The 27,333-nt window shown below is 39.5% G+C and overlaps 2 protein-coding genes and 1 long non-coding RNA gene across 4 annotated transcripts; 1 reads left to right on the top strand and 2 right to left on the bottom strand.

Annotated features, from left to right (window-relative positions):
* Positions 1-7,804, bottom strand: LOC306897746 (kinesin-like protein KIF19; the record flags this gene model as incomplete). Its single annotated transcript, XM_079462737.1, has 21 exons — positions 1-155; positions 235-333; positions 585-756; positions 883-1,254; positions 1,503-1,584; positions 1,668-1,825; positions 2,211-2,338; positions 2,646-2,916; positions 2,998-3,169; positions 3,499-3,661; positions 3,788-3,932; positions 4,357-4,479; positions 4,585-4,737; positions 5,656-5,757; positions 5,834-5,926; positions 6,022-6,147; positions 6,306-6,442; positions 6,586-6,673; positions 7,052-7,162; positions 7,301-7,381; positions 7,763-7,804. 21 exons carry the CDS (start codon positions 7,802-7,804, stop codon positions 1-3), a joined length of 2,973 nt encoding a protein of 990 aa, XP_079318863.1.
* Positions 7,805-9,174: 1,370 nt separating this feature from the next.
* LOC306897391 lies at positions 9,175-11,690 on the bottom strand. Its single transcript, XR_013787002.1, has 4 exons — positions 10,689-11,690; positions 10,007-10,217; positions 9,835-9,905; positions 9,175-9,733 (listed from the first exon to the last, which is right to left on the bottom strand). It is a non-coding gene; the product is annotated as an uncharacterized lncRNA (long non-coding RNA).
* On the top strand, positions 10,729-15,864 carry brat1 (BRCA1-associated ATM activator 1). Of its 2 annotated transcripts, none has more exons than XM_079462102.1 (13): positions 10,729-11,271; positions 11,351-11,511; positions 11,617-11,764; positions 11,885-12,278; positions 12,612-12,731; positions 12,829-12,908; positions 12,990-13,096; positions 13,210-13,387; positions 13,762-13,835; positions 14,324-14,408; positions 14,545-14,643; positions 14,734-14,888; positions 15,021-15,864. In XM_079462102.1, the coding sequence occupies exons 1-13, from the start codon at positions 11,145-11,147 to the stop codon at positions 15,729-15,731; spliced, it is 2,439 nt and encodes an 812-aa protein (XP_079318228.1). In that variant the 5' UTR covers positions 10,729-11,144; the 3' UTR covers positions 15,732-15,864. The 2 variants fall into 2 exon arrangements, with proteins under 2 accessions (XP_079318228.1, XP_079318229.1); XM_079462103.1 differs by having other exon boundaries at positions 10,926-11,271; positions 12,993-13,096.
* The last annotated feature ends 11,469 nt before the right edge of the window (positions 15,865-27,333 follow it).

Raw genomic sequence — 27,333 nt, forward strand, 5'->3', positions numbered from 1 at the left:
TTACTGCTTTTTAACAGTATGCTTGTATTTTTGCTGCAGTTCCGTCTTTTTGTTGATATTGTTTATTGCTTTTTGCTTTACGTTTTCATTGGTGGACTTCCTGTAATTGCCCGGTTGCTGTAGTACTTGTGTGGCTTGAGAACCACCTGAAGGGCCTAAGAACCCATTAAAACAATTCGAACAAATGAAACAAATTGGTTGAATAATTTAAAAAACAAAGACAACAATGTTCACCTCTCATATGTTTGTAGGTCTGTCCCCGTTTGAGCTCTGCGTGTCTTTGATGAATGGTGCTGGGGGGTGTTCCCCTGATCTCTAACTTCTGAAGCTGAACTTCACCTTTACAGATAAAACATCAAGATTTTTTCATTTCTAGGCCTGTTTCAAGTCTAATTTATTTATAATTCAAAAGCTGGCTGACTAACTACACAGAAAGATATTGACATACACTGTCTGCTATACTGTATTTTATCCGACAATTATTTTATATCACAATGCTAATAGATCGGTAACATCCAAAAGTCATCCACACGAATGTTGCTCGAGTTTGAAGCTTTCAGTTTGAAACAGCTGTAGTTCTGTACCTGTAGTCTGTAAAACAGGGTTCTTTACTTTAGCCGCTGGAGGCGTTGCAGGGTTTCCAGGACTGTCATTCAGTAGCTGAATCGTGTTCAGTGCAGGACGCTCAAGACGATTGTCTGAGATGCTTTCCAAAGCTGGACACCTGAAGGGGTTTTGTGTTGGTTTTTGTACCTGCTGTGGCAAAATCAAATCTGGCTTTATGTTTGTATTTGGATATTCAATCTTTGTTAAGCATTTAGTAATTTCCTTAATTAAAGAAAAAATCAAAAAGAAATTAAACATGCAGAAAAAAGATGGTACCCGTTTGTTGGTTTCAAAGGATCTGGACCATTTCTTGCACTGCAGTCTCTCATGCGACCCCATCTTGCCTTCTGTTCTCTTCTGATCCTGCTTCGACCGAGAGCCGCCTTTGTGTCTTATAGACGCTCCTTTGAGCTCAGTCGACTTATCTGTCAAAGTAGAAAACAAACTGTCCATGCTTATTGAGGACTTCAGCTCTGCTGCTAAACCACCACCTGCGATCCTGAAATTGGGCTCTTTCGCTTGAATGTGGATGCGACGTTTAGCAGCGATGACCGAGATGCTCTTTGTATCACTGGCGATTTCCCTCAGAGTATCTGGGCTCAAGACTTCAGCGGGACATACGGGAACTGCTTCTTGATAGCCACACGCCTGCACAAATACATTCAATGTCACACGCTATTCACATCTCCTTTTTAAGCATCGTCAGAATTTCTTTGCTGTCGCAGAATGTCATGCAAGTTTTGGAGTAACATGTTCAATTTGTTTTATAAACAATCCCTTTAAAGTTGGCATATATTTATGTCATTAGTTTAAAGTCTTACAAGACAATATCTGTTCCAAAAGCCTTTTGAGAACAATATCTGTCTGACTGGTTCCAAGACCTGTCCTTTGTATACCTTCACGACAAGCGATGAGCCTGAAGACAAGCGATGCCGTCTCTGTGGTTGAATTTTCAATGATGATTTGAAAACTCTGTCACTGTTAGAAGAATAATATACAATAAAAAAGGATAAATCCGCACTTCTGTTGTATTTCCAGAACAACACATCAGATGACCTTACCTGTCATAATCTAGTCGAGAGAAAGAGGAATCAGGAGGATGTTTATGTAAACAACTGAACTTTCTGTTTTTCGGCCTTGTTCTCTCTACTTTACGAACGTCTGAATCGGAGATGACATCGTGTGTGATTTGCCTTGTCATAATCATAGCAGAGTTATCCTGTGTAAATATATTACATGGATATGAAAACAATGCGAGGAAGAGAAAAACTAAACAAATTAAAGTTATAGTTCACTCATAAATGAAAAATCACGATTAATGATCTTTTACTCACCCTGTATGACAATCTTTCTTCTGCAGAACACTAAAGAAGATATTTTGAAGAAAGTTGGTAACCGAACAGCACCGGTTATCATTTATTTCTATTGTATGGACACAAATCCAATGCAAGTGAATGGGGGCCAGTTAACAACATCCTCCAAAACATCTTTTGTGTTCTGCAGAAGGAAGTCATGCAGGTTTGAAACGACAAGAGGGCGAGTAAATGATGACAGAATTTTCATTTTGGGTGAACTATCACTTTAAGCAAATGAGTTCCGCTCACAGGTACGTCTCGGGTGTTTGTAGAGAAAGTGTGAAGGTCGAGTATCTGTTCGATGTTTCCTTCACTTAGCTCACCAAAATCCAATGAATAAAGCTTTTGTATCCCCTCAGGTACACAAAGTCCTTGCTCTGTGGACAAACAGATTTAAAATAGGAAAAACGAATGATTTGTTATATTCTCTTCTATCATAATTATGTAAAACATTATAGACGGTTTAAACATCAACGAACGTTGAGTGCCAAATGTAACTTCCGGTAGCTCTCCGCAAAGAATCAATAACTACATTTAATTTAAAATGAATATACAATAAAATATGAATATAAATTCAATATAAAATAAATTGTCATATTATAACCAAACACGGCCCAGAAGTTAACTTCGGGCCAGACTTGTGCATCCGATATAACCATCTATATCGGTTTGAGTGATTCGCACCTTCAATGAGAGCCTTCTGTTGATGAATGATGTCATAACACAGCGCCCGCTGCTGCTCGTGTCTCTGGATGATGAAGTCTTTAGTTCGGAGGGCGTTGTCTTTGCAGAGCACAGCTGACTGGATCTCAGTTTTCTCCAGTTCCAGTTCATGGACCTTACAGAGCAGCGTGAGAATCTCTCTTTGTTCATCGTTGCTTATGTGCTGAGGCAACAGCTCCTCAATCTTAGATGACTTCAGTTTCATATTCGCTAGTTTTTCCTCCAGTTCATGCTGAAAGAAAGAGGAAAGATATCTGAAAGGTTACATTTGGAGCATGCAGTGTTAGGTTTGCAGCAAACATTTGCTTATTACTTTAAGCGCCATTGTGCTTCTCTGTTCAGCCAGTAGGGGACCTATCTGCTCTCGAGCTACTGCGACATACTGAGGCTCCACTGTCCCGCTCTCTTCTTCTTCATCCTTCAGTCCGTCTCTCTTCTCTCTTCTGCCTTCGTCTCTCTCCCGACGGGTTCGATCCTGCTCCCAACTACCAGATTAGGATGAGAAGGATGGATGAAACTGTTAGCGCAGACATTTTCGCGTATGGTTACCAACAATAACTTAATATTATTCAGAGGTAACAAACATGCTCACACACATCGGTTTCACTTGAACCGGGAGAGAGGGTCCTTTTATTTTCATATAACCATGTAAGGTAGATCACGTTTCATGTACTCAAATGCCGTTTGCCGTATGGGAGCACACTTATTACAACTCTTAACAGAAACACTTGGTGTTGGTTTAATGTAGGGATTGGCAATACGTCTGAAAAACAAGTGCTCAAAGTAAACCTGGTGTTTTGGAGTTTGTTTTTACTCTGAGATGGTGAGCAGATGTCTTGAAGCGTCTACGTGGAGTTCCATGTGACAGCTCTCCAGCTCCATCAGGCTGCGTCTGATCTCCATTTGCTCCCTGAAGGCAGACAAGAGCTGCTCTCGCAGTCCTGCTATCTCACCTTGACTGTACTGCCGCACCTCAGCTAACACAAAATCACACACACAGTTCACAGGTTTGAAGATGAACACATGAGCCTCAATTCTTGTTGTTGATAAAAACAAAATATATGTCAATTACCCAAATGCAAACATTCAAAATCAACAAACACCTTGAATTTCACGAATGTCTTTCTGTCCTTTCTGCTGCTCTTGGTCGATCTTTGCACGAAGCCGCTCGATCTCACATCGCAGGTCAGCAATAACGTTTGTGTACTGGGCCAGGTGATAGGAAACATTCAGCAAATTGCGTTTCAGCTAAAATAAAAAAGGCTATATCTCAACATACAGTAATGAAATAACTGATACAACTGCGACAACGGGACAGTTAAGCATTGTCGGTTAAAATTAATAATGCAAATAATTAATAATGCAAAAAATGCGATTTGATTGGATATATAAACTGGCAGTAGACTAATAGTTGAAGGAGAGGAGTTAACGGATGCTCCGCCCAAGCCATCTAACATACGTCATTTGAGATGGATTGTCACTAGAGGGCGGAAGTGCCTTTTTTATTTTAACTGAAGATAAGGAAGGCACATTCATTTTCAAGATAAGGACCCACGCTGATAAGCTATTTACAATAAATGCTGCAATATTTCATATTGGGATATTTCAATATTTCGCTGGGACTTTAATGGCACTCTAACATACAAATACTATATTGACGTTGTTTTTTTACCTTGGTTCTTATATTTTTGGCTTTGTCAGCGTATACCAGTGTGTTTCTCGACTCTTCAAAGTTGGTGCTGGCAGGACTGATGTGAGTGATCATGACGGTGCGACTGTTTCCCCCCAGAGCATCCTGAAATAATCAGGAAAACTTACTGCGACTGTGTTGCAACAGAGTGTTTGAATAATTCTGGATAAGATATGTAGGCGATGTTTTAGTCCGGTTGGTTTGGCACACCTTCAGAAGTCTTGTGAGTTTGCTGTCTCTGTAGTTTACAAAGTGAGCACCTTTTCCACACTTCTCACTCAAAGCATTGATGCAGTTGGCCAGTGCTAACAGAGAGCGATTGATATGTGCGCCTTCTTTCATCCGTTTGCCTCTGTTTTGTGTCTGAGAGAAAGAAGGAAACTGAGGATCTTCAGAACAGACATGTCATGTTTTGTTGGAGATTACGTTCTATCAGTTTGACTTTGTTTTATGCAGTCTAATATTATTTGAAGTCAATATAAACCTCTTCTTTACAGTGGTTTCTGCAACAAAAAGTAAACAATAAACCTACAAAAAGCACAATAAGCAAAGTTCATGAACTAATTTTTTATTACTAAGTTTTATATGGGCATGTTTCCTGTCAATGGGGAATTTTGGGGAGCTCTTACGCCCAAGGGTTACAGCTTACACCCCATTGTGATGTATGTTCTTATAGAGCCTCATCAAATGTGGTAACCCGCATGTTTCTACGATATCCTCACTCGGCGCTACAACTCGTCAAAGTTGGGCGCAATGTTAAGGCAATGTGTTTTCTGCCCCCTATCGAACACCCCCCACCCGATCGCTTATAAAAGTCATAGCACCCCATTCCTCAATGGGCCGCTCGATTTGAGCCCTCATTCATGGGTCTGCAACAAAACCTGTGGGACAAGTTACGCACCAAACTTTTGGTGGAAGAATAATAATAATTATTATAATAATAAGTATGAGGCAATAATAATAGTGAGCTTTTTTAAAAGCATCACTAATAAAATTAAAAATATTATAAAAAACATTTATATCAATAATACAACAATAATAATAATGATTATTTTTTTAATAAATGCAAGCAATTAATAACTTGTACGAATACTCATTATAGCACATTCAGAAATTGGATCAGCTGCTCTAATACTTTTTTTATCATTACATCCATATAAATCATGAAGGATTAAAAAGACTAAATTAGTAATTTAACTAAAAGTTGATAATACCTAAAATGTGCCATCTCGAAATAATTTGAGGTCTTTCATTGACACAAACAAAACAAACAGCACAGACCTGTGACGCCCGCTCGGTTCCAGCCAAGTCTACCATGAAGAGTTTTCCCACTCTGACCTCCTTGTTGATATCCTTTACTCTGCTCTTTTGTTTGACCATCACCTGTAGAGCAGCAGACAGGCTAGACAGTGTGCCAGTTTGAGGTCATGAACCCAGTTAGGCTGTGTCCTGCACTGACCTGCAGGATAGCATGAGAGCGAGATGATGTCTTGTTGGCGGCAGTGGATTCTTGAGTCCTCTGTTTGTTTCCTTTGGTCAAAAGAGACATTATCTATAGAAAGACAATAAAACATTGTGTTAAGGAGTACATCATCCAACATCATATAAAAGAAACAGCATTCGGTATCAAAAATATTTGCAATGTACCTCTTTAGCATTACACGTGGAGAATTCAGTGATGCCAGCCATTCGTATTTCTCCTTTAGCATCCTCACGCAGCTCAAGATATCCAGAAGATGGATTCAATAGATCTCTAATCATCTCATTATAAATCTGCACAAACAATACATTTGTGTTTTGTTTATTCAGGACTCTGCTGGAAACACTAACAAAACAGCTAGACATGCTAGAGACAATTGGGTAATGGGGTGGGGACGGGTGTCATAAAATCTAAAAACTGGTTAAAAAATGTAGATTTAAAAGAACCTGACCTCTATATAAGACATGTAAACACTGCACTCCAGGTCTTCAGTCCTGTCTTCAATAGCCTCAAAGAGGTCATTGAGTGTCCGGATATAAATCCCAGGCTCAGAATCTAAACCCAACATAGTGTATGTCTTTCCAGCTCCTAAAAAACAATCCATACATTTTTGATAACACTGAACAACTATGCAGTGAACAAAATGTCTAAAAACATAAAACAACTCACTTTTAAAGTTCACCTGTATTGCACTTAATGTCCATATTTTTATCCAAACATGAATGTGTTACCTGTGGGCCCATATGCAAAGACCGTTGCATTATAACCAGAGATCACAGCATCAATGAGATTTTTTGTCGTTGCCACATAAACATCCTCCTGAAATAAAGGAACGATAAATATTTTGGTGATCATGCAAAAACTTTCACAACTCACTAAATAACCAATAAATACAAATAACGTGATGAATAAATATACGGATGACCTGCACCTAAAATTTTAAATAGTCTTATTTAAAATAACAAATTTGAAATGTGATATTACAACTTTTGTTTAATGTTATCGGGATAGTTATGTTTTGGTTGAAGTTCATTGTCTACAAACTAGGAAATGTATTGACTATACCCCAGTGCCCGGTCTAGACGAGGCTTAAGACTATAGTCTAAAATGAAAGTTTGAGCTGTCTAAACTGAAAATAACCCAGTTTAAACTAAGCCTTGTCTGTGAAACCAGGCCTAGGGGATTGTGAACACACACCTGGGTGGCAGTGTGGTCGAACGCCACATCAAACATGTATGTTTTTTCACGGGAGCGTTTGGCCCTCAGAACATCTTCTGCGTCCTCACAGGGGTCCATCAACACCACCATCTGCAAGCCAGTAATCAGTAAAGTGGACTAACTCCAGCTAGATCTGCAGTGTTTACCTCACTTGCAGTTACACGTGAAAATGTAAACAATAAGCATAAATTGTCTAATGCCGAGCACGTGACTGACATTATTGCCTACCTGATCGTCAATCTTATGCGCCACTGTAGTTGCGCCATCCTCGATCTCTGCGTCGCTTATTGGTCGAATACGCAAAGCCACCTTGAATGAACACACATGTTTGCTTTAAATAAGCATTAGATGTTCAATGGAAATCCATTGGTATTTTGTTTATTTGATAACACCTCGCAGCATATAATTGAAATTCTCAAAGAAGACTCGTTTTATTATATAGGACTTGTGTGCATATCAGATGTTATAATTTGACCATTTCCATTATTTTGATACCTTTTCTTTATCAAGGTCTTATAAAAAAACATGTAAATGCAACGACACACAATGCGAAAAAACCATTGCCAAGAAGCGAACGTAACTGACGTGCGTAACTATCGCCAAAGGTGCTTTAAAGACTAAAGTCGTGTATATAGACGCGACCAAGGCTACTGTTGAATACGCAACATACAAAGTGATAAACTAATGTACCTTGAGATGAGAGTCCTTTGACTCTTCCGGCACATCCTTCATCTTTTCACCCCTAAGTTACTCCAGTTTTACGCTTCTGCGCCAAAGTCATTCAACGACGAGATTCGACCTGATGCCAAACTGTACTGGAGTTGGTTCATCTCGTTGATGGCAGTTAATATCATTGTGAGGCGGGATTGTGTGCTTTTCCCTGGAGGTCGTGTCGTTAACGGTAACAAAACTCCACAGAGCAGAGGTGCAGAATAACACGACACGGACTATTTCAACCCATCATACACTGCGCTTCAATAAATCATAAACGCACGTTTAAAGTTGTTGAATATTGAGGGTTCAATCAACACACACGAGTCGCGCGCATGTGCTGTTGTTATGGAGACACAGAAAGTAACACATTTGTTTGGTTACATTTTGACAACATCTTCCGGTCATCTTTATCGTTATTATCACTTTGTATGTTGTGTATTCAGAATTGATCGCGTTTATTTACACGACTTTAGTCTTTAAAACACCTTACGCGATAAATCGTTCGCTTCTTGGCATTTGTATGGTGTTTTTTACATTGTGTGTCATATTTTTTTATAAGAGCTTGATAAAGAAAAGGTATCAAGACATTTTATATGCACACAAGGTCCTATATAATAAAACGTGTACTCTTCTTTGAGAATTTCAATTATATTCTTCAAGGTGTTATCAAATCAGCCACTACAACGACTGTCATGGGCTATTCTCTGTTTCTTATACAAACATTATTTCCTCAACTGAATCTTCAAAAGTGTTTGGTAACTTCAATCCATCTCATGACTTAACAAATCTTTTAATCTGAATGTAGTTTTAATGGGTTTCATTATATGAAAAGAAATATGAATATGAGTTGAGAATGAGTTAGTGACCCCACATTTTAAAATGGCAGTGTGCTATTTAATTTATTGTAGTGTTTTAAGCATTTAACCTGAAAAATACTTCTGAATGCACTTTCATTACATTTTCATTTGACATACAAAGCGATTCCGTGGTTATTCTTTCTATTATATATTATAGGCTACATATTGCAATGAATCTTTTGTGCATTTATTATTTGTAGCTACATTTATTATATTTAGCACACATTTTATTTACAATGCAATTTCTGGTGCGATTGCACAATTCCCCTGAAGTTGTCTTACAAAACCCTGTTTGAGAGGATTGTAAAATATAGACCGTAACATTTGGAGAAACCGTAAGAATGTGTCAGGCAGGCCGGATTTCAATGTGTCCCCCCCTCCATAAAGTAAGCAGCTTATGTTGACTGTTACAGCTCTGACCACATGGGGTTACTTTACTTGGACAGTTTGTACCTTTGACTTATAGGACAGCAAGGCGTTTCAGAACATAACCTGCACAATAACAATGTCACTATGGAATTTAAAAACATTGACAGGACAACACATGATGGATTTATTAACATTTATTTTGATGATGTAATCATACATTTTCAAATAGTAAATATATTCCTTCCCTCTTTTATATAAATGTTAGGCTACATGATATTGTAACGCTTGAAATAGTGTTGACAAATGGCAATATGAACTGAATAAGTCCTGGCTTAAAAACCTCATCACTTCTCTATAGGAATATACTGTTAATCGCTGTTTATCTCATATCAGTCACTTGTAGACAGACCCGTGGTGCTCTCTGTACTGTAGGTGAAATTGTGTTTCACGGTGGAGGACAAGGCTGCTTTCCCACTAGGTCTTACTCCATGTCTCCCAGAAGAATAATCTCTTCATTGATGAAGAACTCGATGGTTTCCTCTTCCCAGTCCTCCACTTTACTGTCCGGCTCATCTGTGTCCACACCTGATCAATTATTCAGAAGTCTTTTGTATTGGAACAAAATAGGATTGACCATGCCAGTATTTAGATATATACAGTGTGTTTGGTTGTTCTTCTGCGAAATGCGGCGGAACGTCCAGAGCCAGTACGCATTGTCTACCTGAACAACAAAACAATGACCAAAACAAGATTTAGTATACATTTATTCCCAATTCGGTCATCCTTAGTAAACAAAGACGTTTACTATATGGAAACGAATACCTTGTATCTCTGGAAAATCACAGAATCCCAATGAGTACTCAAGACTAAGGAATAGATGTTCATCTGTAACACTAAAATAAGATGAGCGCTTACTGATGAGGTCAAGAATTATAATTTTTGGGTGACTCTAGTCTATTAGACTGTCTATTGACTTATAAAGTAAAAGACACACCTGTGTTCCTCTGGGTGTCCTGTCCACTTTCACACACAGGTAGTCACCCTGCCATCGCCAGAGTAGTTTGCAGTCCACAACATTGAAAAGCTTCAGCACCCGGATCTCCAGATGAGACGGGAACTGCATGAGCGTGACCCTCGCTGGAATGCCTTAGTCTTCCGGGACCCAAAAAGCAATGATGTTGTCCCCAGGAGACCAAGAGAAATCTCTGTCATACATGAAAGATAGTTTAAATGAATAGTTCACACAAACATTTTAATTCTGTCATCGTGCTGTTCTTTATTAGTTTATATGACTTTCTTTGTGGATCACAAAATATGATTTTGAAGAATATCTAAGCTCGGCGTTAAGTCTACTGTCCTGCACAGAAGATAAGTCTAACTTAATTATTTACTAGGTTTATTGCATGTTAACATCCTATATCGTGTATAAACTACAGGTCACATACATGTTTCTGTAGCTCAGATTGTAAAGCATTGCGTTGGTACAGTAATAGGTTAGATCCCAAGGATTCTTGACAAGAGAAACGGACCGTGTGCACTTGCTCTTGTGCTGTCCAAACTGCAAATGCATTTCATTTAAATAAAAGGCAGATTTTGTGCATTTTAAGTGATGAGCGTTGAGACCGAGCGCATTGCGGACTCCTCTTCATGCACCAGTGACGTTACAGACCCTTTACCTTCATCATCATCATCATCATCGCTGTCATCCACAAGATCGCTGAACGGTGGCTCGTCTTCTTCCTCGAATTCGGGCTCAGCCGCCATGTTTTTGTGGAATAGGGGTCTTTAAACTAGACTGTCTGTTTGACGCAGGTGGGCATGCGCCACCCGATTGCGCAAACGCGCTTGGCGTCGGTTGTCATGCGTGCGCGCGTGTTTGAGAACATTAAAGCGCGCCGCATTTACGCATGCGCAGGCAAAAATATCTACGCGCGTGTCCTCTCCTGCACGCCGTACAGAGCGCCATTACGCGCAGTCGGACAAAAAGGCTCGATTTCCTCATTATTATAGCAACTTTCAGAATGTTAATAGTACGTATCCACGTGCTTCGTTGACAAGTAACGTTGTTTTGTTGCGTGCAAACGCAGACAGTTTAATTTCACAAAGCTACTTTAATAAAGTTTTTCGGTGCCATGGACAGTGACTGCTTATCCTTTCTGCCAAGGGTCTGCGTGGCTTTGGCAGACCCCAGGCAGTCTCCACCTGATGATACCTCCTTAGAGAAGCTCTTGGATTTGTTTAAAGATCGTCCCAACCAAAGTAAGCAACGCTCAAATGTACTTTGTCGTCCTGCGGGATTTATCTCATCTAACAGTTACTGAAATGCGCGTTTTTTTAGGTGACGTTAACGAAGAGTGCCTTCTGCAGCAGCAGCCTTGTCTTTTGGAGTTCATATCCAGCGTTTGTAAATGTAAAGATACAGATCACGCCATCCTGTCGTTCACCCTCAAACTCACTGGACTTCTGGCCGCCACCGAGCGAGGCTTCAGCTTGCTTGAGGTGACCCTTATCCGTAGCATTGCAAAACAAAGAGCAGATGGGTCATAACGATGAGGTCGAATAATGTCTGCGTCAAACCGTCATCTCTGTTTTGGCGTTCAACAGGAGGAAGGGCTGCTAGCGTGCGCGTTCCAGCGGGGAGCCTGGCGCGCGCCTGACCTCTGGGACGAGCCTTCAGTGCGCAGCGGTTGGCTGCAGGGACTGTTAAACACTCTGAGCCATCGGAAAGCTCTCGAATTCATCTGTGAAAATGGTAAAACGTCATACCAAAAACAGTGAAATTGTTATTGATGTGATGTCTTTTTGTTTTGGATGGAAAACATTCCCAAACTTTGTCTACTTTCAGTCTTACCCTTTGACTTTTTGTCCACAGGACTCATCAAAGTTCTTCTCCATCTGCAGAACGACCCCAGTCTTTTCGTCAGCTCTTTAGCCAATCAGGTTTTAGTGAATGTTCTAAACTTCACGACATCATCACAGACGAGCAACACCAGGGATGCTGAGGGTTCAGCTGGATGTTCACTGGGCCCCGATTGGCTCTCGGTGTCCTCAGAGATCATAAGTGCCGGGGTCGAAGCATTGGGCTCGGAGAAACATCCCAAGGTCACCCAGGGCTTAAAGTTGCTGTCATTGGTTCTCACTCAGTGCGGTGAGCCAATCAGAAGCATGCTGTGGAAAGATGTCCTGGTACCTCTGGAGGTCTTGATTAAAGGGGGGTCTGGTTTATTGACGCAGCCCCTCATGACTGTCATTCAAGCCGCTGTGAGGTGACTTGAGCAGGACTCTTTATATCTTTGTTTTATCGGCCTGCATTTAAACGTCAATAAATAATAATGAATTGCAAATAATCTTGGGGATTTTGGTTGAAATGTCATTTGAACCTTTTTGCCTTTAACACATGCTATTTTGTCTTTGGGTATTGACTGTGGACATATTTGTCATTGATTTTTTTCTCCCTAATACCATTTGTCTTAATTTTCTTGCAACTTTCTTTTTTTCGTATGTCTCTACTGTTAGTTCTGTAGGTGTAGCTGCTTTGCGACAATGCAGATTATGAAGAGCACTATAGAAATGATAATGTATTTTTTTATCTGTCACAGAACTCCTCTACTCAGTCAATCCGATTGTAAAGTGAAGGAATTGATGGAAGCCATGTTGGGTGCTGGAAATGGAATAGACTGTTTTCAATGTGCAGCACTTATCGTAACGCTGGAGAAATGGTGAATACCACATGCATGATGTAGATTACTTTTTATATAAATATTGTGTTTGTTTTTTATCAGCTTCTCTTTATTTCTTTCTGCATTATTTTGTCAGTCCTGAGGCGTTAAAAAGGAAGGCCGTCTATATCATCTTGTTACCCTTGCGTTGCTTGTCGACACCGCTTCAAGACATCGGTATCACATGCTTACAAAATTCTCCTTTTCTTGTGTCTGAAATCATGCTGATGCAACTTACAAAAAACTAAACATCTCCAGCAGAAAAGGACCTGGAAAAAGTCTTGGAGAAACCGCTGTCCCAGAAATCCTCATGCATCTCTCTGCTCCTGCAGAGTTTATCAGGCATAACAGAGCTGGCACACACAGTAAGTCAACTTTACCCCTAACTCTCTGGGGTTTGGTTCAAAAGTTGCCTTTCTACCCAGAAAGTTCATCTGTTAGCATGTTCTTTAAGCATTCTTTTTTTTATATCTGTAAGAAATATCCATTTGAAGACATTCCATCAGTCACCCGCTCTGCGATGTTACTCCTGAGGATTTGCTCTGGACATTGCCCATCCTTTTCACCGCAAAGTATTGTATGGACTCACCTGATTGGCTGCTGCAAGGTTCAAAGGTGTGGCCTGGATACATTAGGTGCCCTCAGTGTGTATAAAGGTAATGACTTGTGCAGACAAAATTTTGCATTGTTGATTTATGAAGTCACTTTAAAAGGCAATATGCTGATTCTCTTTCTGCACGTAGTGAAAAATGGATCTGATTAAATCAATATTTTTATTTTGCAGAGGCCGCAAGTTAAAAAAATGCTAGAAAGTGCAAGGCGCAAAATGTTTTTGAGATCAACCCTTCATCGGTGTTATTTGAAAAACATTTAGCATGGCCTCTGTTGAATTATAATAATTTTTGACAAGCTTTTGCCCTGAATCATTGTGTGCGGCTCCCCTTTTCTAAATGATATTGTTAGATATACACACCCAGACATTTTTTTGACGTTTGGACTACGCTATAACTTTTGTTCTTTCTGTACATAGAAAATGTGGATTTACGGCATGATGTTTTTGGGGTTCTCTTGGAGTATCTACAGAATCCAGATTCCCATGCCACAGTGAGTGTGCCTAAAGCCTCAAAAATATTGCTGTTTTACGTCAGTATTGACAAAAAGTTGAATTGAAACTTCAACAATACTTTTTGGAAGATGCTTTTTCTATGTTCTCAAGGAATCGTAGACATTGTTAAGTCCTCAGTTTTTTAGTTCAGTCCTCAGAGTCCTTGTTAGTTTTGACACGGATATCAAAATAAATAAAAATTCAGTAATTTACTCACCCAGAAGTTGGTCCAAACCTATATAATTTTTTTTGTGCTGAACACAAAGACATATATTTGGCAGAATGTTTGTAACCAGACATTTTCAGTTCTGGGCCACTATTGAGTACCACAGTTGGAAGTTAAAAGAGATAGTAGTCCCAGAACTGGTTTCCCACATTCGTCAAAACGTCTTTTTTTCTTTTCGTTAAACACCTCTAGAATGAGTAAATGATGACAGAACTTTTATTTGTGGGTAACTATCCCCTTAGTCTTTTTTTTTATTTTAAGGTTTTAAAGAAGGCACTCCAGGCTGCCGTGAGGTGGATCGATGTGTGTTCACCTTTTCCTGATCTGCTCCAGTTTATCAGCCGTGGTAAGGAGCACTTAAGCTCCATTTATAAGTGAAATGTCAACCATTTTGAGTACTATTCAAATAATCATATTTATGAATATCATTTTTTTAAATCCAGTATACAGATTAAAGTCACTGCAGATCTTTTGTTCTGCAGATCTTTTCCCTGCTTTGGAGAAACGCACGTGTGACCTGCGATGGGAAGTGAGAGACTCCACGCTAGAGTTTCTCACTCAAATGACAGCTGCCCTCCGTGGTAAGTTAAAATTGCTCTACGTTGTACGGTTATTCATATTTTCTTTCTATTTGAGTTGCGTTTCATCACTGCTATACTTGTTTTTCTCAGGTAACACTGGTTACGCTGAAGTACTGCACACCAGCGGCATGTTCTCCATTCTTCTGTCATCTTTAGCAGATGTTGAAGGCTACGTCAGGGCTAGTGCTGTGGCTGCTGTCGGGGAAGCGGTTACCTCTCTCGTCCAACAGACGGAACTTCTCACGGCGAGTTACTTGGTTTAATCACGCTGAAAATAATTGTTTCTTTCTTTTTAGTTACAGTTTTGCGCTTTGCTCTCTTCGTGGCTCTTAATAATTGTATTAATCTCATGTTCTTTACGTACCGTGGAACTTCAGGAGGAGGTTTTAACACAAATGATGGCCATTCTTTCTCAAGACACGGAAGGCTTCCCTCGGAGAGCTGTGGTCAAAACCTTCACAATGTGGCTGAATGGACCGCACCCACTCCCAGCTCTGGACCAATCCCTGATCTCCGTGCTGTCATTGGGAGGCAACGACTTCGACTGGGAGGTCAAAATACACACGCTGGAGTTAGCGGATGTGTTAATGGAGAGAACGCTGACGTCAAGTTCGACAGATGAGAAGCGCTCGACGCAAGCTCTGCACAAACTCAAAGATCTCGGTCTGTTGGATTTGCTGCTCAACAGCTTGTTTGACTGTGATAGGCCGGTGTGTGAGAAAGCTTGCTCGCTCTTGCTCAAGCTTAGGACACTTGCTGTTGACATTGATCGCAGCGATGTTGTTTTGGATGTCCGTGGTAACAGATGGGGCGATGAGGTTTGGAGTCAATATCTCAATAAACCACAGGCAGAGCGGTCTTTGTGTGTGATAAATGGAGTTAAAGAGTCTTGTGAGAAAATGGGCAGCGATCTACTGAGCATCAGGGAGATTAGTCTGCCCGATGTGGTGCGGTTATTGGATCTCGACTCTATGCAGAGGACTTTAACCTTGAGGAGTGATCATGTAGTGAATTCTCCACGATCGCTAATGGAGGACATTCTTTTATCCGTCCAGCAGACGGAGGAGAATATAATAGATTGCTATTGAGAATATACTGTGTGGCATACATGTTTTTATAATACCAGAGAGAAATAAATAACCTTGTCTAGATAACCAGCGATGTCTTGTGTCATGCTGCCGTATACATGAAAATAAATCAGAGTAAAGGGACAGTTTACCTAAAAACTAAAATGGTCTTTTTTAAATTGTATTCACCCAAAGCTCATTAATGCGTTTGGCAGATTACTTGCAGCACATTCAAGGTAAAAGGTTTGTTTATTTACACATTGATTCTTACAGGAACTTGACTTTTTTGAGGTTTCTCATCATCATTCGTTCACCCTCCAGTCGTTACAAACCTGTTTCTTTGTTCTGCTGAACACAAATGAAGATATTTTCAAGGGGAGGGCCACCGTGTTTCATGCACTCAGACGTCTTTACGATGTTAAACGTGCTGGCTTCTCCTTCTTGACATGGTCAACTTAAAAATTTGTTGAATGTATGACATTGACAGAAAGACTTGGATACAATCTCCCAGAGTTCGTAAAGTGTTTTTTCGAACATGAAAATCCCTTTCGTAACAACTTTTCTTAGTTTTCCCGGACAAGCACACACGTGTCAACCCGCGAGTAAGCCCACGCGTCAACCAGGGAAAGCTGGAGCAAGAGAGGGACAGCGCTGCGTTCACGAAGTTCAGCTGTGTTTGTTTGTTCCCTGCGTAATAATCTGTTGAGATCCTTTCCTTCTTGTCAGTAGCTTCCTCAGGGTCGTGACAGTATCTTGCCTTGTCCGTTACGTTTTGTGGGGAGACACGTGGCCTTTGTTTTGACTTTGTGCCACGTGTCCTCCTGCTCGTCCCATTAGTGTTTCAATGGTGACCAAAAACCGGTCAATAAAATATCTTCATTTCTGTTCCGCACAGCAAAGAAATGCATAGAGGTTTGTAACAACTGGAAGGTGAGCCAATGATGACAACATTTTCATTTTTGGGTGAGCTGGTCCTTTACACGACGCATGATGAGCTGCAATACCGCCTTTCGCCAGTGGATGGCGCTCTATGCGCACTGATGAACTCACTCTGCTCAACTACTCCCTACCTTTAGGTTTACTAACAAGTGAGCGTTTTATCCCTCTGAAAACTTAAGAATCACCCAGAGACATCTGAATCAAGAAGTTAAATCGGTAAAGATTTGTTGCGGAATATTCTGTCTGAGAAGTCCTATTCTAAATTCAATTTTCCCTTATTAATAAAGGTCCCTGTCTTTATTGATATTCATATTTAAACTTGTCCACACCCGATGTTTCTTGTTCGGCTAAATAACAAAACCAAACAAGCATGCAAACAAATTGCATGTGCCTCGATCAAGCGATCAGAATATCAGTCACCGGTGTAGCAGAGCGGAAGGCAGTACTTTATCTGTTCATTCACCGGGTTATTACATTTTAGACAGTAGCTTGGCTTATGAAAAGGCTTTCAGGCGATCAGCACGTATGCCTGCTTTTTCTGAACCCTCCGCACGTGACTCTTTCATTGAAAATGCAGTCCAGCTCCCGGTCACACTCGCGTGACCACAACAAGTGATGTTTTCATTATGCCTCTCATGTTAATATGCTCCTCTTCGATTGTTGAGCCCTAATGGCATTTCCATCACGCCGTCTTCACGTACAGAGCTCCGGTCTGCAGGTCAGATCTCAGCTCGACGTGACCCAAGAGCACCGTGCAGCTACGGCATCATTACAGATCCTACTACTTATCGACTGCTGGCTCTGAAAGACACTGTTCGCAAGGCCGCCTCTATTCCCTGGTGTAAAGAATGCTATGTGTAAATGCAGTAGGCAAGCATACCAAACATGAATACACGTACTCCTCATCGTTCCAAACGTATTACCATTTAGGGCAAATCCCCATGGGAAGTGACATCCCTATGCCCTACTTATTTTAAAGGGCACGGCCTTTACTGTATGTGTACTTGGGGTGGAGGGTGGGGGGTTATGTAGCGCAATCGTACTTCATTATGTAGTCGTTTGAGAAACACTACGCAAAGTTCACGAATAACAACAACAACAACAAGTGCACTTCAAGGGCGCAAAAACGACGTTTGGGATTACTGTGAGAAAGTTGGTCATCATTCCCACGCAGGAATAGTTTCGTTTTATTAAGTACACTTACGTAATGTTCATTTTTAGTATGCTTAATTTAGTAAGTATGCTTATATCAATTTACTTGTACACTTGTGAGTGTACTATTTCAATACTTTGAAACACACTTTTTAGTTTATACAAGGATATTGTGTTACAGGCAAGTACACAACAAGTTGAACAATTTTGTTTATACGGCAACAGTATACTACCACAGTATAAGTGAACTTACTGACAGTTTGCTATAGTTCAATTCTTGCAGCACGCTTTATAGTTTATGAAAGTATACTGTCAGTAAATGAGTAGTTTGTGTGGTCAATAAAGTATACTTGCATGTTTTCTTTAAAGTGACCTCAACATTTTACTTACACTATATAGAATAAAAATAGTAAACAGTATCTATATAAACTTGAACATGCACGTTTTATTAGACCGTACAACTAGTATTTAGTAAACAAAAGCCAACGTGAAAAAAATCTTATTTTTAAGATGTATCCACTGATGATTGTTTACTACGATTGTATAGAAATGAGCAGGTGAACATGATGCCAAACGTCTCCTTCGTGTTCTACAAAAGTGAAAGACTAAACGATGAAGCCTTATTCCTACACCATCCCTTTAAAGTTTTTATGAAGAACGTTCAAGGTCTCAGAAACAGAACTCTAGTATGCGGTTGCGAATCGCCATGTCAATTCCAGCAATGCATTATATGGTACCGTGCAATGTCCTCTGGGGAAATAAATATTTTAGGAAGTACGCAACCTGCTCATTTTCAAAGCTCTATTTTTCATGCTAACTTATGTCTTTTTTATTCTGTGCTGCGTGTTGTAAAGTGTAATGTTAGCTAATGTTCAGCGCGCTCGGAGGACTCTGCGGGCAAGATATTTGCACTCTGTGTGGGTGCTGGAGCTGAACTCACAGCAAGGTGCTGTTCCATTTACAATCACTCAACTTTCCTTCTGCTCCCATGAACTCAACCATACACCCGTCTGTGTGCGTCTGATTGTATTTGCTCGCACACAATGGAAGCCACTGAGATTGTTTGTGTGTGCTTACCTGGCTGTCTGTATAGCTCGGCTTTGTTGCAGTCCGTGTTTTTTGTGTTTCAGATAAATGATTTTTTACACTCATTTCATGGACGATATACCTGCAGACGGATGGGCATGAATACCTGTAACTTTCCTAATGGACACAATGGTAATTGGATAATTGATCTTTGCAGATGTACACATTGTCCTGTTTCTTGCCACATTTGTAAAAATCAGATGGACTATTTTGAGCATCCGGCGTGTTATTACTTAAAGGCGCTGTGTGTAATATTTAGGAGGGCCTGTTAACAGAAACGCAATATAATATAAATATCTTCTTCAGAGGTGTATAAAGACCTTACATAATGAAGCGTTATGTTTTTATTACCTTAGAATGAGCTATTTCTATCTACATACACCGCAGGTCCCCTTACATGGTATTTGTTATGTTGTTTTTACAGTAGCGCTATAGAGAAACTGCACTACAGATCGCCTTTCATGGCAAAGAAGAGAACTAAAATCTCCACATTGCTCTTTTTAAAAATGCTTCAGTTGGGCAGAAACTTTATATCGCCGTTTTGTGTGGTTTTCATATCATTATTATTTGGTCACACTTCGTGTTTGTCAATGGGTCCTACAGACGGTTAACAAATGAAACGTACAAATCTAAATTGTGAAATTCTGAACAAACTTACATTTGTAATTCTTTTTAAATGCCAGACGGTGACGCAATGCAGCCCAGCGTACATGGATGTATTCTTTTAATAAAATGTGTTTGATAGCTACATCACTCAAATGTTGACTACATACTTCCTAAACATAATTTTGTCATATTTGACAGTTTTGAAGATTTCTACATGTTAAACTTTAGAACTGCGCTTTAATAGTGTAATCTACATTGAATAAGGATATGAGGTTAGAACCACCATTTTGTTCATTAGTTGTCTTCTTAACATTGATTTATAATAATCGTTTATAACTTGTTTCATTTTTACCCTTTAATAAAGTTCAAAGCATCAGTGGTTTTCAGGGATTACTGTGTTTATTCACCAAGATCTGCCTATGCGCATCACCAAAGATCAGTTCAATTCTTATTCTACATGTGCACACAGAGAAGAGCGGCTGCTTGATTAAAAAAGGCAATTACAGAAGGAAAAGAACCTCCCAAGATCGCATGTGACTTTTCTCTAACAACGCCACACACGCTCGGGTTGGGACGCGCACACACCCAGACGCTCAGATACACTCACCCGAGGGAACCCCAGCCCCCTTTTAATTACCACCTGCTCTGTTTGTCTGCGATAAACCCAATAGGAACCAGATTCGGGGTATAAAATGGAATGAAAATGTTCACTTTGCATCAGAGAGTAGTTATGTTCAGTTTACTGTGCTTCGGGGTTTAGATGTCTGAGACATGCATGTGTTTGCGTGTTTATGTTTGTATATTTGCATGCACTCCGGCTCGCATACATTTTTTTGCCCAAATCACACCTTGGTTGTAAAACACAGTTCGGAATTGTTTTTTATTAGCATTCCAGTGTGTGCCGGCAGACAGCGACAGGAAGTTAATGGATGTTTTTGTGCAAGCCACTGATGATCCGTGAAAGCCCCAAACTTTGATAGTAAGTTTGGTTAGTCTTGAGAATGAGGATTTCTGGTTACAATTACATCAAATATTTATGTTTCCATTTGAAAAAGAGTGTGATTTACCCGAGAAAAAAAACTCGAGATCAATTCATGTCTATTCATTTATTTGGTTAGTGCATCTAGAAAAGTACTTCCATGAAAAAATCGTGGTTTTCTAAATGGTCAAACAATTATTTTTTTTTATTGAGGTTGTATATAAAACATCACTTGAGTAAGTTTTACAAGTAAGTGGTATTTAGTCTAATCTAATGTGATAATACATCCATGACATCATTTCCAGTTTTGGACTAGTCATTTTAACTGATGCCAGAGGAAACGAGAAGATGCTTTCATGGGTCTGAATTGTTTTAGTTGTTTACCTTTGTTTCATCTGTTTGTTAAATATTTGATTTCAAACATTGAATGAAAGTGTTTTTGTGAAATGCCAGTCAGTCTTTTTGATGTTCAGATCAAGTCATCTTTTTCTAAGAAATATTAAGTTTATTTATACACGTTACTTAAATAAAATTTAGAAACCAAGGATGAGTCAAATTTACAAACATGGGATGAGTACTTGGGAATTTCTTGATAAAACTAGTAATATTTGTGTTTAGCCTTTTCTGACATTTTCTGTGAGAAAAACTTTCCTGACTTTTTTCAGGTGAATTTCACTCCCAATGTTTTCGGTGTTTATGTCCATACATTCAGCTTTTATACAAATTCCTAAATAATGTTTACGTTATTGTCACGTTTTTTCATCTGTTTTTGTATTTGTTGTTAAGATTATACTCTTATTATTACAAATATTTATGCAAAATAGTTGTGCAACACAATAACATCATTCATTGATGTCAATCTTATTTTTCTGTGTTCTGTATATCAAAGCACCATTGTATTTGATAATATCAGATACCATCACTTTACAAAAGTATGTTTTGTTTTTGCAGCCAGTATTTTCCTCTTGTTTTCACCTTTGCCACACTTCTATAACTTAAAAACAAGCAAATAAATAAATGAAACTGAGATTTCGATCTGACGCCACTGGTTTGACGTTGGACATCTCAGTGTTCACAACTTCACATACATTGATGGCATCGATCTTGATATTCCTCTGTTGTTTTCTGCATGAAAACACACTGTTTGCGCCGGTTATCTCTCTGCATGACTGCACAGACACACGCATTCGCATGAAGATTGCTTTAGTCTTCCCTGATGACAAAGACACGTCTGCCACCGGTCTCTGACCTATATTTCGGCATTTATTCATGCTCCCTCTTTGGCTCTATTTGTGTCTCGCTCAATCTCTTTCTGTCTCCTTCTTGTTGACCATCTGTCCCAAATGATAAAACCCAAGTTATGTAAGAAATATTGAAATTTAAAACCTTGGCTGTCTCACGGTACAGTACGCTTTCATTAAAATAGTTTCATTTAGAACAGTAAAACACAACAAACGTATTCTGAATGGAGAAACATTATGGGAAAACATTATTTTCTCCCATTATGAAGATATTTTAAACAAAAAGCGCATTTCGCATATTCTTTAAAGTACGAAAGCAATCCATCTTAATTTCCAATAGGAGAAAAGTCATTAGTCAGTCATTATTCAAGAACAAGTGCTGCCAACTGTTGGCACAGTTTACAGCTGCCCTCAGGTCATGTCAGAACAGCCGTATTTACAAGATGAGTACCATTACAATGTCATAAGCGGAAACTGTGGATTTCCTCTGAGATCTGAATCAAAGAATCATGGTGAAAGCAAAGTGCCATAGGACGTATACCGCAGATGAAGTGTGATGTTTCTGATCCCCTAGTGGGTTCAAACAGGTAAAATTGTGAACACTCACTGCATCTGCCATTGGTCAGACAAACAGGCAGTCCCACCCCAGACTCACATCATTGGTTTAGCCTGTGTAGTTATTGAAATTATTTTCGATTTACCTGCACACTGTTTCTGTAGCTCAACGCAAAAGTTGTGGGTTCGATCTGATCAAGCTATACATAGATGTGTGTGTTTACTGTTCACAATGAAGATTTTTGTGCTTAACATGCAGACAAGAGGAATTATCTTGCCGTCAGTTTCTGGGAGACAGAAGGGATGTAAACAGACAATTCTTGCTTTCTGGGAACAAGTGCAACACTGCACTGTAACATTTTGCTTTAGTTTTGCAGCAGGTTTGCAAGGGACTTTCTGTAGATTTAACTTACAATTTTGTTTAAACATAAGCTTACCTATTTCTTATCTTTTCTTTCTAGAGCAAGACTAAATAACTTATTTCAGGTCACTTTTCTTGTTACTGTATGTAAATGTATCGTAATTTAAGAAGTTTCAATAATATTTGCTTAAAAACAAGACAAAGATGCTTAGGAAGAGTGTCATGTTTTGCACTGTTGCCCATTTTGAATCTCAGAAGTCAAAGTGTTTTAATTTGAGTTTGAAACAGTACTAAGAGGAAAGAAAATGCAATCTACAGTAAGTTCCTGGCAAAATTACAGCAGATTTGTATAGTGCGGCTCACCTGTTCTGATCATTCGCAGCATACAACCGTACTTCAGATAAATGAAAAAAAAAACATACACTAACCCTCTTCTCTCAACAGGTAGTGGTCTAGCTTTTGTTGAAACTAGTAACTTTGTATTAGCACCTATTGTACTATTGCTCTTGTATGACATATCGCTTATTGCTCCCCGAACTCTTTGTAAGTCGCTTTGGATAAAAGCGTCTACTAAATGTAAATGTACTACCGTTTTAGATCTATTGCTTATGAGAGCTGAAACTGTGACTCACACAGATATACATTACATGCGCATGTTCATCACATACATATGGTATGTGTCAAAAGTACAATACATGGGGTTTGGAGGAGAAAATGAAGTAAGAGAGATCTTATATTTTCTTTTCTTGAAATAATTACTTTATTTACAAGATTATTTACAAATCAAATCTTTCACTGTCATGATTCTGCCTTCTCTTGTCTTGATTTTCTGGTCTAGGGGCAGAATCATGACAGACCCACGTGTTTTTTTGTGGAAAGAGACGTATTATTATCAATCAAGACATAATATGCGTAGCAGCGACCGTCGGATCGTCCGGTTGAAATGACAAGTAGAGTTGTGTGTCGTCGGCATAGCAGTGATAGGAGAAGCCATGCTTCTGAATGACCGAGCCGAGGGATGTCCTGTAAATGAAGAAGAGTAGCGGTCCAAGCACTGAGCCTTGTGGCACCCCCCATGTTGAGCTGTTGGGACGCGGAGACCTCATCTCTCCCAGATACTCTGAATGACCTACCCGAGAGGTAGGACTCAAACCATTGCAACGCCATTCCAGAGACACCCATAGCACTGAGAGAAGCCAGGAGGATGTGATGATTGACAGTGTCAAAGGCAGCAGACAGATCCAGTAGGATGAGCACAGATGACATGGATGATTAGACAAAAAACTGAAAAAGGTTGTTGATGATTTGTGGTTCCCAGAATGCTATTTTATAGTTTTTTCTGTAAAGATAAAGACAAACACAGCATTGATATAAATTGATATAAAAAATATACACACATACATATACAGCAATTTACATTTTGCAAAGGGTATGTAAACCTACGTATAAGCACCTATAACTGTAATATACTGGATGCTGCTTGAAGTTCAAGGTCTTAAAAGTCCACACAGCATATGATTGGAGAAAATGCAATAGTTTTTCTAAGGAAAGATAGCAGAACATTACTCATGTGTTTTCCATCCAGAATCTTAACTATCTGATTTCATACTTGGTTCTCCCAGGTGAGGAGCAGCCGGCGAACATCACCATGACAACTGTTGCCAAAAAGCAACCGGCAGTAAGATTGGGATGAAAGCATTTTAAGCACGATTCATAAACGTCTCGAGCAATGATCTGTCACTGTGTGCTTGTATTAGCTCTTGTGATAAACAGACCAGGTGCGCTTGAGATAAAAGAGAACATTTACTGTCACGCAGGAACTCAGTTTCTGTTCAAAAGCAAACCCTTAACCAGATCCATCAAGGTCCTTTCCCTTCAGTAGCCAGGTGTTTTATAATGCTTGAGGAATACCAAATAGAAAGTCAGAATTGAAATGAATTGTTCTTCGTGGTCTGAAGAGCCATTTCTGAGGAGCTCCATTTTAAGATGTGATTAGATCATCTAAAATGATTGATTTCATCTACAATGTTTCTGAGATTTAGTATGAGCTCGTATGAGCTCAAAAGTCTTGAGAATGGCAGAAAGTCTCAGTCTACATGAAATGGCATTCAAAACCCCTTATTACTTATACTTAAGCAGTCGGACATCCAGGCCTATTTACATATAAAAGTATATTTGGAATGAAATACTGTATACAAAAGAATACAAGGGATTTGCAAATCCAATACACTTCTTTTGTTCTAATACACAGACCAACATAATGCGAATAATCATGCAATTCATGCTAAAAAAGTGACAAGCGACAACCAACTCCAACATCTTCAACATCGTTGTTTTGAATACAGCAATGCATCCTCTGAGAGACACTTTACTTGTAGATCTGGAAAGCTCATATGTAAAGCTGTCAATCAAATAAACCCCACAATGAGTTGTGAAGATTACAGCGATGAACGCAGCACAAACAAAACCCCTCGCAAGCGCATTCAAAACAACTTCTTACAGAATTGCTGATAAGTCACAGCAGAAAATGGAGAGACAAGAGACCCATCGCAAGTTCTTCTAAGTTAAACCATGTCAAGTCTGCATATTTCCAGAAAGCTTCGCTGTTATAGCGTTTTGAAATTCAGATGTGACGCATTCAACATGGGAACCCTAAACTCCTCTTTTCACAGCGAGGAATACAGAGATCAGGCAATCTCTAGAATGCCGTAAAGACCAAAGCGAAATACACAAGTAATGTTTGACAGTGTGTGTATGTTGTTGTACTAATGATCTCTGTACATACGTACATCTATAGGGAGGTTTGATGCATATAAGCAGGTATATGAGCAAGGCAACGTAGTAAAAAACTAGTACACAACAATTAAATTGGTTAAATAATTGAATAAACAGAGAAATGTATCAATAAACCATAGGTCTTGCTTTTGATCCCGAAAAAGGCATTCACTTGACCAAACCATTGACTTTAATTTCCATAAACGTGTTAGCATTAAGAATGTATCTTCAATTTATGTTATTAATTTCTGAGATACATTAAATCAAGTCATTTTATTAGCATACCATTATAGTCCCATTATAATGACACCATCTCTGTCTAAATTATTAAACTCCTCCAAAAACTTGATAAGAAATGTTAAACAACTACAAAAAAAGTTTGCGATTTGGATCCGAAAGTCTTCTACACGTTTGATCATCTTCTGCGCGCTGTGGCACGCGCGCCCACGCACCCTCGTTTTCTTCGCGCACGAGCACATGATTTTGGAAGTGTGTCAAAAATCAAAAGAATATTTAAAATGTTTGAGAAATAGCTGTTCATGACTCCAGTTCGGATTTATGCTTTCATTCAAAGACAAATAATTTTGCAAGTCTCTATTTAAGTCTTGAAAAAAGGACAGCAACTCGGCAGCGGAGCATTTAGGAGAAATAAGGTTTTTGTGTCACCCATCACTGTGTTGAAGAAAATCACCCGGTTTTTCTATTATTTGCAAGGTGTGTAGGCTACAGCTTTACGCATATCTATTGTTGAATGACATCAAAGTACCGCGAGAACAAAGCTTTTGAATCCCCTCGGCGACCTTTAGACGCCACACTATTTGTCCAGCTGTGATTAGATACGTTTCGTCATAGAAATAAAAGAATAACAGCCTGTGATGCTGCTTCCACGCCGCTAGGTGTCACTGATTAGATATATTGGCCTGCAAAATGTAAATTTTACTTTGTAAATAGGGCCTTTTCACAATGACGCCGTTCGACTTTCGCAGAAGCAGTGTGTCATAACTTCCGTTTTGCAAAAAAAGAACTTCCGTTTTGCCGACGCACAAGAATTTAACAACAGTGACGGAAAAAAACGAGTGGTCAAGACATCGGTAAGATTATTATTGTGTTTAGTATCAGTCATGTTAATATTTCGTAACGTTATCGACTGACAGCGAGTACTTTAATGCCAGCACCTTCGCTAACGCTAAAAGAAAACACTTCCCTTCATAATCAAACGGGTACTGTTCAACAAAGAATTTCTATCCTTTATGTAGCTTTTGATCTTGTCGTTCGCAACTTGTCATCTAGCCGTATTTGTGGTAGCTATTCAAGGTGGTAAACTCCATTCGGAGGCGCTAGTGGAAGTAACGCTACACTGCTTTGCGGCAGAACGGAAGATGCTTAGACGGTGTGCAAAAGATGCAAAAAACGGTGTGTTTGCACAAAGGGCCTATAGGCCTCTTTCACAATGTGGCAGCGGCGACCGGAAGTAGGGTAAAACTTTTGCTTCCATTCATTCATTTATTTTGTATTCAGTTCTTCCATACACGTTAGATCTATATTATTGGATTAATCCGAGACATCCCACTCCTTCATTAAAGCCAGTTTTCTGATGTCCCACCTGAACACAAGCTTTTCACGCTCCAGCCCCGTGATCAAGCCTCTCATATTTCTCCGGTAGCTGATGAACGAGTGGATGGCAGGACGCTTTTCTGACAGTCTGTCGAGAGGCTAGAACGAAAACCTCGAGGGAGACTCGCGAAATACTAATGAGAGGCAAGACTTTCAAAATACAAAAGCAGAGGCTTAAAGAGTCAAGCTGGAGGGTGAGCGGGAAAGACGTGAAGAATAGGGCAGAGAAATGGGTGGTTAAAAAAAACATTCATCACACAGGCGGCGCGGTTCGGTTCAGTAAACAGAGGCACAAGCATGTTTGTGTGTGTTCGC

This window comes from Barbatula barbatula (genome assembly GCF_947034865.1).
Source record: "Barbatula barbatula genome assembly, chromosome: 8".
NCBI lineage: Eukaryota > Metazoa > Chordata > Actinopteri > Cypriniformes > Nemacheilidae > Barbatula > Barbatula barbatula.

Coding starts and splice junctions, on each gene's coding strand:
- brat1 (XM_079462102.1), top strand. CDS start 11,145: ATGGACAGTGACTGCTTATCCTTTCTGCCAAGGGTCTGCGTGGCTTTG. Junction 11,512..11,616: donor GAGGCTTCAGCTTGCTTGAG/GTGACCCTTATC, acceptor GGCGTTCAACAG/GAGGAAGGGCTGCTAGCGTG. Junction 13,836..14,323: donor ATCCAGATTCCCATGCCACA/GTGAGTGTGCCT, acceptor TTTTATTTTAAG/GTTTTAAAGAAGGCACTCCA.